Source organism: Bos mutus, chromosome 10, assembly GCF_027580195.1.
Source record: "Bos mutus isolate GX-2022 chromosome 10, NWIPB_WYAK_1.1, whole genome shotgun sequence".
Classification (NCBI taxonomy): domain Eukaryota; kingdom Metazoa; phylum Chordata; class Mammalia; order Artiodactyla; family Bovidae; genus Bos; species Bos mutus.
Window position 1 is genome coordinate 80,444,713 of NC_091626.1, and position 13,659 is coordinate 80,458,371.

The following is a 13,659-nucleotide window of genomic DNA, read 5'->3' on the forward strand; positions in this document are numbered from 1 at the left end:
TCAACAAAATCTGGAATAAAATATCTTTTTGAGCAATCTTTTTATTGATACTTTTATGTCTTTGTTCCTCAGTGTATAGATGGCAGGATTCAACACAGGGGTAATAGCAAAGTCAACAATGAACAGATTTTTATCAAGTGATGGTGGAGGAGAAGGCCAGACATAGAGAAACATGCATGGAGTGAAAAACAAAAAAACCACAGTGATGTGAGCTGACAAAGTAACAAATGCCTTGGACAAGTCTCCTGAAGAACGTTTCCAGACAGTGACCAAAATGAAGGAGTAGGAAAGGATCAGCAGGAAGAAGGTGCCCATGCTCATGAAGCCACTGTTGGCAGTAACAATAAACTCAAGCTTGGCTCCATCTGTGCATGCAAGCTTTATAATCTTAGGAAAGTCACAATAAAAGCTGTCTACTTCATTAGGCCCACAGAATGGCAATTTTATAACAAATAAAAATTGAGACATAGCATGGATCACCCCAATTATCCAGCCAGTGATTACAAATGAAACACATATTTTAGGGTTCATGATTTTCAAGTAGTGAAGAGGCTTACATATTGCTGTGCACCTGTCAAATGCCATGGCTATAAGTAACACCATCTCCACTCCTCCTATGGTGTGGATGAAACATATCTGTGTCATACAACTTTGGAAAGATATTATTTTGTCTTCATTTAAGAGGTCTGTGATTATCTTGGGGACTGTGGTAGAGGAAAGGCCCACATCAATGAGGGACAGGTTGGCGAGTAGGAAGTACATAGGAGAATGTAAGTGAGAATCAAAAATTACTAAAAAGAAAATAAACAGGTTTCCCAAGATGACCCCTAAGTAGAGCAAAGAACATAGCAAAATAAGAAAAAGCCTTTTCTCCCAAGAGCAAGAAAGGGCCAATAACACAAACTCATTGACCATAGAGTCATTTAGTCCCCCCACTGACAGGGACAGAAAAGCTGATTTTCAAGTGACCTGAGGATAAAAATTAAAAAGAGTAGGTATCATTGGTTCAGACATAGATTGTCTGTTTTATTGATAATTAAATTAGATATACTTGATTGAGAGGAGAAGCTTAAGAATTTGGAAGAAATAAGGTTAGCAACAAATTCATTGTACTATAGATGATATCTGAAGGTAAAATTGTGACTGTAAATTTTGCAGATAGAACCCAAAAGAGTTAACATTCCATAGTTAATCTCTTTTTAATTTATTTTTTCTCAAAAAAAAATTTTTAGATCGTTTTTCTGACCATTGCCTAAGTGTTCTCACACAAAATAACCATCACCTCTTCTGTTTTACAAGTATTAATCATTGTATTAATAGTTTAATACAACTTTCACACTAATTCTGTATGCTCTAAACTAAACATTTCTTAGTCCATTAATATTCTCAAACTTCTTTGAGCTTATTAAGATCACCAAGACAAAAACACTAGAACATATTTAATCAGTCCTTACTGTCGGCTTTTAAAATTTAAATGGAGCTCAGGTGCACAGGACTTAATAATTATAATACTTGGTTTATGGTATGATATCTTCTTTGGCCCATGACCACTTTTAATAAATATGTTAATTAATGAGAAACTAAAAATAAAATATTGGCTGAGTGTAAATAATGGTAAATATAATGATGATAATTAAGAATCAGCTATGATCACAGCTAACATTTGAATGTCTTCTACACTCAGGTAATTGTAAGTACATCATCAAAGTACATTGGGAGTACAAACCTCCTAATGTCTCCTTAAGATATATTCAGTTTTATTATACCCATTTCACCAGTGAGGAAACTGAGCCCCAGAAAGAGAAGTGGCAAAGCCAGAACTTGAATCATGAGCTACAGAACTTTCAGAGTACATGCTCCAAGAACTGCTTTTCAAAGCCAGCACCTCCAAGTATACTAGATTTCCATATGGATCTAGAAGCATCAATCAACCCATTTCCTTCATCTCCAATTAATTACTATATATGTTGCCCATCCCAAAGCCTTTTCCCTCCCCATTTCTGGATAATGGAACATCTACCTATTTAGGTATTTGGTAGAGATTTCTTAATTTTGAAAGAGGGTATATCCTTATTCTCATCCCCAGATGAAGCATTATAATCCAATGTCACTTGGCCATGAGCTGGTTTATGAAGAACATGTAACCTATATTTGTATAATGACATATAGAATAAGGTCTTCTGGGCAAAGTTTTCTTTCCCAGGTTAAAATACAAAGCTTCGTATGTAGAAGCTCTTTTCCTGGCCCCTTTGTTCCTGCACTCAATGTTAACGTGATGCCTAAAGGGAAAAGGGAAGCAACATTTGTGCTAGATAGTTTTACCCATATCCTCTCAAATCCTCATAATATTATAAGAAATAAGTTATACTTCTCCCACTTTATAGGCAAATACATTTCATCACCATTATTTGATAGCCTGCTCTGGTTTATATAGCTCCTAACTGGCAGAGTTAGAATGTCAACCAAAGTCTCAAAAGCCTTAATGGTTCTGCTTTGTGATGACCAGGAATAACCCAAATAAAAACATATGCAAAGACAGATAAATGTGAAAAAATACCATGACATATGGAATTTATTTGTCCTTTTTCCCTTTATTCTTCAAGACATACATTAAATGTCACCTACTCTGGAAAATTTATTGAAGACTGTAACCAGAGTAAATAGCTTCTCTCTATAAACTATTGTTAGTTATATCTTATGTATTCTTTATAAGAAGATATATTAGAATTTCTTGTATATTAGTTCTCTATTTTCAGCTAAGATTTTCAAGGAAAGGAACTGTTAGCTGATTTTGTATGCCCCAATATGTAGCCCTATTTATGGCACAATTTGGAACTACTAAAGGATAATCTTCACTAACATCCTTATGGTAGTGATTAATAAGCAAAATCAGGGGCCTTGAAGCCCCTGTGATGAATTTGGAGCAAATCTCCAGTAAATGACTTCAGGAATTGAATTCACTGATACTTGTACACTGATGGGACAATCTGAAAACGAGCCACTTTCCTGTAATGTGCCTCTCAGAGTGATCTCAACACCCTACACTTCCAATTAGATTCTATACCTAATACAATAAAACTAGAAAGATACCTTTCTCTTTTGCCTCAAACAAAACGTTTATAGGTACTACAGAGTATCTGACAATTTCCCTCCAGTTATAGTGGAGTATTAACATAAAACATAGTATAGAAATATTGCTGAGCAGAAAAACATTATCAGATATTTGATCAACAATTCAAAAGAACAGTACAGTTTTGATAAGCAAGGTTCCTGTAAAAGGCAATTTGCTACATAAATAAGGATGAGAACTTTTAAATACCTTTGGATTTATTATCATAGCATTTTTGATGTACATATAATAAATTAGAAGTTTTGATAAACTAACCTAAAATACATAATTTGTCATTAAGTTAAAAGAGATTATAGAGTACAAAACACTGCATATAAAGTAAACATGTATAGAAATATTTAGACTATATACTGCAAGATCTTTAGTTTGTAGGGTTTCAGATGATTTTATATTTTCCCTAAATATTACCTCTTGTTTCCTATATTTTACAAGAAATGTTTATGGATTTTCTAATTTCTAAGAAAAATTTGAAATTAGTGGAAGAAATAAGAAAAATAATATAAGAACAATTTCATAAATAGTATAATGTCATAACTAAAAGCATGGATTCTGGGACCAGACTACCTGGGTCCAAATCTCCATCTCCTTGATTTATTAGTTAGGTTGTCCTTGGGTGAGTTACTTCATTTCTCTTTTCCTCAGTTTCCTCATCTGTAAAATAAGGATGATAATAGTACTTACCTTATAGCGTTGTTGTGAGGATTAAGTGAAGTAATAAATGGAAAACATCAGACCATGCTCTAGCACATAAGGAGTACTCAATAAACTTTTTTTTAGTAATTTTAATTTTTAAGACTTGATATTCAATTCTTTCCAAACATAAAGATAGCTTGCTCTGCCATATTGTGGTTTGTTGGAATGAAATAGCTAAGACATAAATTTTTATTTCCAGGAATCTAATTTTGGAGAGAAAAAGAATGGAAAATTGAAGCCCCTTCACAGATAAATTTAGTAAAGATAAGTGCTCTTTGAAGATAAATTTACCTCACAATACAATTGAAATAATGAAAATGAGACCAGGAGGAAATAAAAAATGTGAATGAAAATCATTCAAAAGGAAACTGGAGATAGAGGAAGGAAGATTTGCAAGCAAACTGGAACCAGTTGCTAGGCTTTGGAGAACAGGTTTTCTAGGTACCTGCTCAGTTGCACACTTCACTCAGCAGCAGCTGCAAGAGATTGAAGCACACAGGAAGTTAATAGTCTTTTTGAATTGTCACCATTTCTTCATTTCTTAATACAGAGAGTTAAAAATAGTTCATACAATTAGAAAGGAAGTCAATTAGCAGGACTGGATATTGTCCATAATTTCTTCTAGTGGAAACCAGATCTGTGCACATTAGTTTTCCCAAGGGTAAATTATTACAATTTGCAGAACAGTTACTGAGAAATCAAAAAATTCAATATGATATTGAGCAGTAACTTTTTACTATGAAAATATATTCTTTTTTCTCAAAGATTAGAGAATTTTAGGTTTGCTTTAGATGTTCACTGAGTTACTGCATGTTATATGAACGACTTTTTGGCACCGATATAAGTTTGAGAACCATTATCTACACTCTTAGCCACTTGTCACACTTGGAATTTTGAGAAATAGTGAATTGATATTTGAGCAAATTAAGGGAGTTTCAAAATAGTGCCAAATTAGACTGGGAAAATCTCAATCAGTATTTTTTAAGTGAATAAACTTTAGTTTTTAGCACAGTTTTAGATTTACAGAAAAATTATGCATAGAATCCCCATATTCCTCCTCACATGCCCTCCACAAAGTCCTTTTACATTAACATCTTGCCATAGAGTGGTGTATTTGCTGCAACTGATGAGCCAATGCTGATGCTGCTGCTGCTGCTGCTAAGTCGCTTCAGTCGTGTCTGACTCTGTGCGACCCCATAGATGGCCTCCTACCAGGCTCTTCTGTCCCTGGGATTCTCCAGACAAGAACACTGGAGCGGGTTGCCATTTCCTTCTCCAATGCATGAAAGTGAAAAGTGAAAGTGAAGTCGCTCAGTTGTGTCCGACTCTTAGCAACCTCATGGACTGCAGCCCTCCAGGCTCCTCCGTCCGTGGGATTTTCCAAGCAAGAGTACTGGAGTAGGGTGCCATTGCCTTCTCTGGATGAGCCAGTACTGATACATTATTATTAACTAAAGTCTACAGTTGGCTTAAAACTCAACATTCAGAAAACTAAGATCATGGCATCCTGTCCCAGCACTTCATGGCAAATAGATGGGGAAACAGTGGAAACAATGACAGACTTTATTTTGGGGGGCTACAAAATCACTGTAGATGGTGACTGCAGCCATGAAATTAAAAGACGTTTGCTCCTTGGAAGAAAAGTTATGACCAACTAAGACAGCATATTAAAAAGCAGAGACATTACTTTGCCAATAAATGTCCATCTAGTGAAGGCTATGGTTTTTCCAGTAGTCATGTATGGATGTGAAAGTTGGACTTAAAGAAAGCTGAGCCCCGAAGAATTGATGCTTTTGAACTGTGGTGTTGGAGAAGACTCTTGAGAGTCCCTTGGACTGCAAGAAGATCCAACCAGTCCATCCTAAAGGAAATCAGTCCTGAATATTCATTGGAAGGACTGATGCTGAAGCTGAAATTCCAATACTTTGGCTACGTGATGCAAAGAACTGACTCATTAGAAAAGACCCTGATGGTGGGAAAGATTGAAAGCGGGAGAAGGGGACGACAGAGGATGAGGTGGTTGGATGGCATCACTGACTCCAAGGACATGAGTTTGAGCATTCTCCGGGAGTTGGTGATGGACAGGGAGGACTGGTGTGCTGCAGTCCATGGGGTCGCAAAGAGTTGGACACAACTGAGCAACTGAACTGACTGACTGACAGTTTACATTACACTACATTCTTTGTATTGTACATTCTATGGGTATTGAGAAGGATATAATGACATGTATCCATCATCATATAATCATGCAGAATAGTTTCACTCACAAAAAATCCTCAATGCTCAGTTGCTGGGAGCCGGTGAGGCATTCCACTCGTGACAAAGGTCATGAGGAAGGAGGCTCGGCATACGCAAAGGCGGGATCGAGCCTCAGGAGTCCCCCTGGATATTCTCAAGCATCTTCCCCCCCAAAAAACCAGAGTCTGCCTACTTTATTGCTTTGTGCTCTCACCTCTGACTTTACTGGGGGCTGTCCCCCACCACCATCTCGCTCTCTCTGTCAAAGAGTTAACTTACAGCTCCAATTAATAAAGTTCCTGGGCAATTAGGAGTGTTTAAATCCAAACCCCTCAGATGGGCTCTCTAAGTCGCCTGACAAGTTTACCCGGACTCCTACAGCTAGGCATAAGATTGTTTACAGTCTCCCAGCCTCGAGGGGCACGGGAAGCTTAAGATATTCAAATAGCTTAGAGCCTCTCAGAGAGTTAGAAACTGTCAGAATAAACTAGTAAAGGATTTCATTGATGAGCCAATGCTTGTTGCCACGTTTTCACATCCCCTGAATTGTATCCTTGAATGTGTATTAATTAATATAGTTGGTATGTAGAAAAAATAAGTAGTGGCCTTGGTGTTAGTAACTTTAGACCCTTAAGGTAATAAAATCTTTCCTTTGTTGTAAACCCATTACACATCCACCCTATAGGAATGCAATTTTATCTTCGGAAGATGGGGCCAAACCTTAAAATAATTACTCTTAGAGAAAATAAGTCTTTGTTGATAAGTCCTTGTCAAGAGTCATAAAATGTTAATAGGCCTTCTGGCCAGAAGATGATGTAAATCACCTAAACCATTTGTATACAATAAATTTGCAGGAAAGAAACCCTGGTTTTTTATAATGGTCAAAGACTGCTGACTTTGCATCCCCTATTATCCTCTATGTGTAACTTAGGGTATATAAGCCCCTGTTAAAAATAAAGCTATGGGCCTTGCTCACCAAACTTGGTCTCCCCATGTCATTCTTTTCACATTCTGGCTGAAGTCTCCATCTGAAGCGCGGATATCCTCTGCGACCATTTATTTGCCTGGGCTTCTAAGACCCACTCGAGAAGGTGTCTAAGGTGGGGCACCTTCCGCTATTCGAGAGGGCGCCTGCGGCCTCCGTGGTCAGAGCTAACCTGGTGTCACGGGTTATATTGATTTTCCGCGTAAACCAAGCTACTCAGCCTCTTTTCTCCACTGCATTTTCCTACTGAGCTATCCTCATTCTATTACTCTTTATATTTCTAATTACCATTTGAATAGGTCGCCGATGCCGTCACCCTTCGAATACCCTGGATCAGCCGGGGCTGGACCTCGGCACTCAGTTGATTTATTCTTAGCCCCTAACCTTCCCTTGGCAACCATTAATCTTTTTTACCATCTCCAGTCTTGCCTTTTCCAAACAGTCATATAGTTGAAATCATATAGTTTATAGCCATTTCAGATTGGTTTAGCAGTATGCATTTAAAGTTCTACCATGTCTTTTCATGGTTTGATAGCTCATTTCTTTTTATTGCTAAATAATATTACATTGTCTGTATATCTCACTCATTTATGGAAGGGCATTTGGTTGCTTCCAAGTTTTGTCAATTATGAATAATACTGCTATAAACATTCACATGCAGATTTTTGTTTGGATTTATATTTTCAATTCATTTCTGTAAATACCAAACAGTGCAATTGCTGGACATATGGTAAGACTATGTTTAGCTTTGTAAGAAATCTACCTTTTAAGGGATGTTTGCCTTTTTATTGTTTAAGTTATTTATATATTTGTACCTTCTTGATATGTGAGTTCTATTTATATATTCTAAATTATATACCTATTCTGTATATTATTTCTTGGTGTGTGTATGTGTGTGTATATTCTCAGAGGTTCAGTTCAGATCAGTCGCTCAGTCGTGTCCGACTCTTTGCGACCCCATGATTCGCAGCACACCAGGCCTCCCTGTCCATCACCAACTCCCGGAGTTCACTCAGACTTACGTCCATCCAGTCAGTGATGCCATCCAGCCATCTCATCCTCTGTTGTCCCCTTCTCCTCCTGCCCCAATCCCTCCCAGCATCAGAGTCTTTTCCAATGAGTCAACTCTTCGCATGAGGTGGCCAAAGTGCTGGAGTTTCAGCTTCTGCATCATTCCTTCCAAAAAAATCCCAGGGCTGATCTCCTTCAGAATGGACTGGTTGGATCTCCTTGCCATCCAAGGGACTCTCAAGATTCTAATGAGGTGGAAAACTGGCCTATTATACAGAGAGTCTTCTCCAACACCACAGTTCAAAAGCATCAGTTCTTCGGCACTCAGCTTTCTTCACAGTCCAACTCTCCCATCCATACATGACCACAGGAAAAACCATAGCCTTGACTAGACGGACATTTGTTGGCAAAGTAATGTCTCTGCTTTTCAATATGTTATCTAGGTTGGTCATAACTTTCCTTCCAAGGAGTAAGCATCTTTTAATGTCATGGCTGCAGTCACCATCTGCAGTGATTTTGGAGCTCTCAAAAATAAAGTCTGACACTGTTTCCACTGTTTCCCCATCTATTTCCCATGAAGTGATGGGACCAGATGCCATGATCTTTGTTTTCTGAATGTTGAGTTTTAAGCCAACTTTTCTCTCTCCACTTTCACCTTCATCAAGAGGCTTTTTAGTTCCTCTTCACTTTCTGCCATAAGGGTGGTGTCATCTGCATATCTGAGGTTATTGATATTTCTCCTGGCAATCTGAGGTTATTGAATTTCTCCTCTTGATTCCAGCTTGATTCCAGCTTTAAAAATCAGATTTCTTCTAGCCCAGCATTTCTCATGATGTACTCTGCATATAAGTTAAATAAGCAGGGTTAGTCTATTAGTGTCAGTGATTAGTCTATTCATTTTCTTAACAGCATCTTCTTAAATTGAGATACAACTGACATGCAACATTATATGTATTCTTTTTAGGTTTACAAAATAATGATTCAATATTTGTATACACTGTGAAATGATCACTACAATAAATCTCATTAACACCTGTCACTATATGTAGTTAAGAAAAAAAATTTTTCTTATGATAGTAACTTTTGAGATAACTCTCTTAGTGACTTTCAAATATACAGTATAGTTATTAACTATAGTCACCTTGCTGAACACTGTATCTCCACGACTTTTTTTTTTTTTTTAACTAGAAGTTAGTTTTTTTAGACTCCCTTCACCCATTTTCCCACTCCATCAACCCTTACTCTGGCAACAAGAAATCTGTTTTTGTATTCATGAGCTTGGGTATTTGTTTGATTTTTTAGATTTCTCATATAATTTAGGTAATATGATGTTTACCATTCTTTGATTTATTTAACTGAGAATAATAACTAACACCCAAAAAAGATGTTCTTTTCATTATAGGGGACTGTAATGCAAAAGTAGAAAGTCAAGAAACACCTGGAGTAACAGACAAATTTGGCCTTGGAATAAAAAATGAAGAATGGCAAAGCCTAACAAAGTTTTGCCAAGAGAACACACTGGTCATAGCAAACACTCTCTTCCAACAACACAAGAGAAGACTCTACACATGGACCTCACCAGATGGCCATCACTGAAATCGGATTGATATATTCTTTGCAGCCAAAGATGGAGAAGCTCTATACAGTCAGCAAAAACAAGACCGGAAGCTGACTGTGGCTAAGATCATGAACTCCTTGTTGCCAAATTCAGAATTAAATTGAAGAAAGTGAGGAAAACCACTAGATCATTCAGGTATGACCTAAATCAAATCCCTTATGATTATACAATGGAAGGGAGAAATAGATTTAAGGGCCTAGATCTGATAGAGTGCCTGATGAACTATGGACAGAGGTTTGTGACATTGTACAAGAGACAGGGATCAAGACAATCCCCATGGAAAAGAAATGCAAAAAAGCAAAATGGCTGTCTGAGGAGGCCTTACAAATAGCTATGAAAAGAAGAGAAGCAAAAAGCAAAGGAGAAAAGGAAAGATATAAGCATCTGAATGCAGAGTTCCAAAAATAGCAAGACGAGATAAGAAAGCCTTCCTCAGTGATCAATGCAAAGAAATAGAGGAAAACAACAGAATGGGAAAGACTAGAGATCTCTTCAAGAAAAGTAGAGATACCAAGGGAACATTTCATGCAAAGATTGGCTCGATAAAGGACAGAAATGGTATGGACCTAACAGAAGCAGAAGATATTAGGAAGAGGTGGCAAGGATACACAGAACTGTACAAAAAAGATCTTCATGACCCAGATAATCATGATGGTGTGATCACTCACCTAGAGCCAGACATCCTGGAATGTGAAGTCAAGTGGCCCTTAGAAAGCATCACTACGAACAAAGCTAGTGGAGGTGATGGAATTCCAGTTGAGCTCTTTCAAATCCTGAAAGATGATGCTGTGAAAGTGCTGCACTCAATATACCAGCAAATTTGGAAAACTCAGCAGTGGCCACAGGACTGGAAAAGGTCAGTTTTCAATCCAATCCCAAAGAAAGGCAATGACAAAGAATGCTCAAACTGCCTCACGATTACACTCATCTCACATGCTAGTAAAGTAATGCTCAAAATTCTCCAAGCCAGGCTTCAGCAATACATGAACCATGAACTTCCAGATGTTCAAGCTGGATTTAGAAAAGACATAGGAACCACAGATCAGATTGCCAACATCTGTTGGATCATCAAAAAAGCAAGAAAGTTCCAGGAAAACATCTACTTCTGCTTTATTAACTATGCCAAAGCCTTTGACTGTGTGGATCACAACAAACTGTGGGAAATTCTGAAAGAGATGGGTATACCAGACCACATGACCTGCCTCCTGAGAAATCTGTATGCAGGTCAAGAAGCAACAGTTAGAACTGGACATGGAGCAACAGACTGGTTTCAAATAGGAAAAGGAGTACGTCAAGGCTGTATGTTGTCACCCTGCTTATTTAACTTATATGCTGAGTATATCATGAGAAATGCTGGGCTGGATGAAGCACAAGCTGGAATCAAGATTGCTGGGAGAAATATCAATAACCTCAGATATGCAGATGACACCACTCTTAGGCAGAAAGTGAAGAACTAAAAAGCCTCTTGATGAAAGTGAAAGAGGAGAGTGAAAAAGTTGGCTTAAAGCTCAACATTCAGAAAACTAAGATCATGGCATCCTGTCCCATCACTTCATGGCAAATAGAGGGGGAAACAGTGGAAACAGTGGCTGATTTTATTTTTGGGGGGTCCAAAATCGCTGCAGATGGTGACTGCAGCCATGAAATTAAAACACACTTGCTCCTTGGAAGAAAAGCTATGACCAACCTAGATAGCATATTAAAAAGCAGAGACATTACTTTGGCAACAAAGGTCTTCTAAAAGCTATTGTTTTTCCAGTAGTCATGTATGGATGTGAGAGTTGGACTTAAAGAAAGCTGAGCCCCGAAGAATTGATGCTTTTGAACTGTGTTGGAGATTCTTGAGAATCCCTTGGACTGCAAGGAGATCCAACCAGTCCATCCTAAAGGAAATCAGTCCTGAATATTCATTGGAAGTACTGATGCTGAAGCTGAAATTCCAAATACTTTGGCCACCTGATGTGAGAACTGACTCATTGGAAAAACCCTGATGCTGGGAAAGATTGAAAGCAGGAGGAGAAGGGGATGATAGAGGATGAGATGTTAGATGGCATCACTGACTCCATGGACATGAGTTTGAGTTGGTGATGGACACAGAGGCCTGGCATGCTGCAGTCCATGGGGTTTCAAAGAGTTAGACACAAATGAGTGACTGAACTGAAGTGAGGTAATGATTCAGTTTCTTTGTTTTGCATGTGTCTTTCCAACTTTTTCAATACCATTTATTGAAAAAACTGTCCTATTCTCATTGAGTGTTACTGGCTGTTTTGTCATATATTAATTGAATGGTTATGTGTGGGTTTATTTCTGGGATCTCTAATTTGTTCCATTGATCAATGTGTCTATTTCTGCATTCATACAATAACTGTTTTGATGACTGTAGCATTGTAATAGATTTTGAAATCAGGGAGCATGATGCCTCCAGCTTTGTTCTTTATGAAGATTTCTCTGGCTACATGTTTTTTATGGGGGAAGTTCCATACCAATTTTATATTTGTGTATTCTATTTCTGTAAATAATCCCATTAGAGTTTGATGGAGATTGTGTTGAATCTACACATGCTTTGAGTAGTATGGATATTTTGATAGTACTAATTCTTTCAATGCATGAGCACAGAATACCTTTCCATTTATTTGTGTAATCTTCAGTCTTTCATCATTATCTTATAGTTTTTAGTAGGTAGATTTGCTTTTTTGCTAGACCAGGTTGTACGTAACCTAAACTCCATAAGAATGAACTGAGGGGTATCCCATGATACCGCTTAAAACAGTGATTCTCATCTCAGTATATTGTCTGTAGGTGACATTTGGCACTGTATGGAGGTATTCTGGGTTATCAAAATTCGGGAGGAAGATTTGCTGCTACTGGCAGGGATACTGCCCCAAATTGCACAGCGTATAGAACAGTTTCCCAAACAAAGACTTAATTGCCTCAATATTAATATTAATGATGCTGAGGGTGAGATACCTTGCTTTACACCAGTTGGTTCCCTGCCTAGAAATGAAAGTGTTAATCACTCAGTTGTGTCCACATCTTTGTGAACCCATGGGCTATAGCCCACCAAGCTCCTCTGTCCATGGAATTCTCCAGGCAAGAATGCTGGAGTGGGTGCCATTTCCTTCTTCAAATAAAGCAGGCAGTAGGGTTCTCAGTACTATTATGAAGATGCTATATAAGCCTATGAGAAAGATAACTAACTTGTACATGACAATGTTGTCTAGGAAGAATGCCAGTTTTATTTATAACCTTAAATATGTATACATTTTATTTAGTATTCCTACCTTATTTTACTCATAAAACCCTCATTAAAATGTAAAACAGAAGTACTTATAGCAAGAATGTGGACATATTTTTGATCTTGGAGGAAAGCTCTTAATATTTCATGTTTTCTGCAGTATATATTGTAGTTTTTATGTAAATATACAGAATTAGTTTCCTAGGGCTGCTGTACAAAATACCACACACTTAGTGGCTTAAAAAATGTATTTATTCAGAAATTTGTTATTTTTTAATTTTTAATTTTTCTTGACTTTCCTTGAACATTAAAAAAATATTTATTTATTTGTTTTTGGCTATGCTGGGTCTTTGTTGCTGGGCTTTTCTCTAGTTGCAGTGATGGGAGTTAGTCTCCGGTTGTGCTGCATGGGCTTCTCACTGCAGTTTCTTCCCTTGTTGCAGAGTATGGACTCTAGGCATGCAGGCTGCAGTAGTTGTTGCACGTGGGCTCGGTAGTTGCCCCTCCCAGGCAGTGGGGCACAGGCTCAGCAGTTGTGGTGTATGGGCTTAGTTGCTCCACAGCATGTGGGATCTTCCTGGATTAGGGATGGAACTGTGTCTCCTGAATTAGCAGTCGGATTCTTTACACTAAGCCACCAGGGAAGCTCAGGAAACGTCCAAAATCAAGGTGCTGACAGAGCCATGCTCCCTTTGAAGATTCTAGGAAATAATTTTTCTTTGCCTCCTCCAGCTTCTGGTGGTTGCTTA

The 13,659-nt window shown here is 37.9% G+C and overlaps 1 protein-coding gene across 1 annotated transcript; it reads right to left on the bottom strand.

Moving 5' to 3' along the window:
- On the bottom strand, window positions 1-2,326 carry LOC102284546 (olfactory receptor 4F15-like). Its single transcript, XM_070378562.1, has 2 exons — window positions 2,323-2,326; window positions 1-935 (listed from the first exon to the last, which is right to left on the bottom strand). Exons 1-2 carry the CDS (start codon window positions 2,324-2,326, stop codon window positions 1-3), a joined length of 939 nt encoding a protein of 312 aa, XP_070234663.1.
- Between the last annotated feature and the right edge of the window lie 11,333 nt (window positions 2,327-13,659).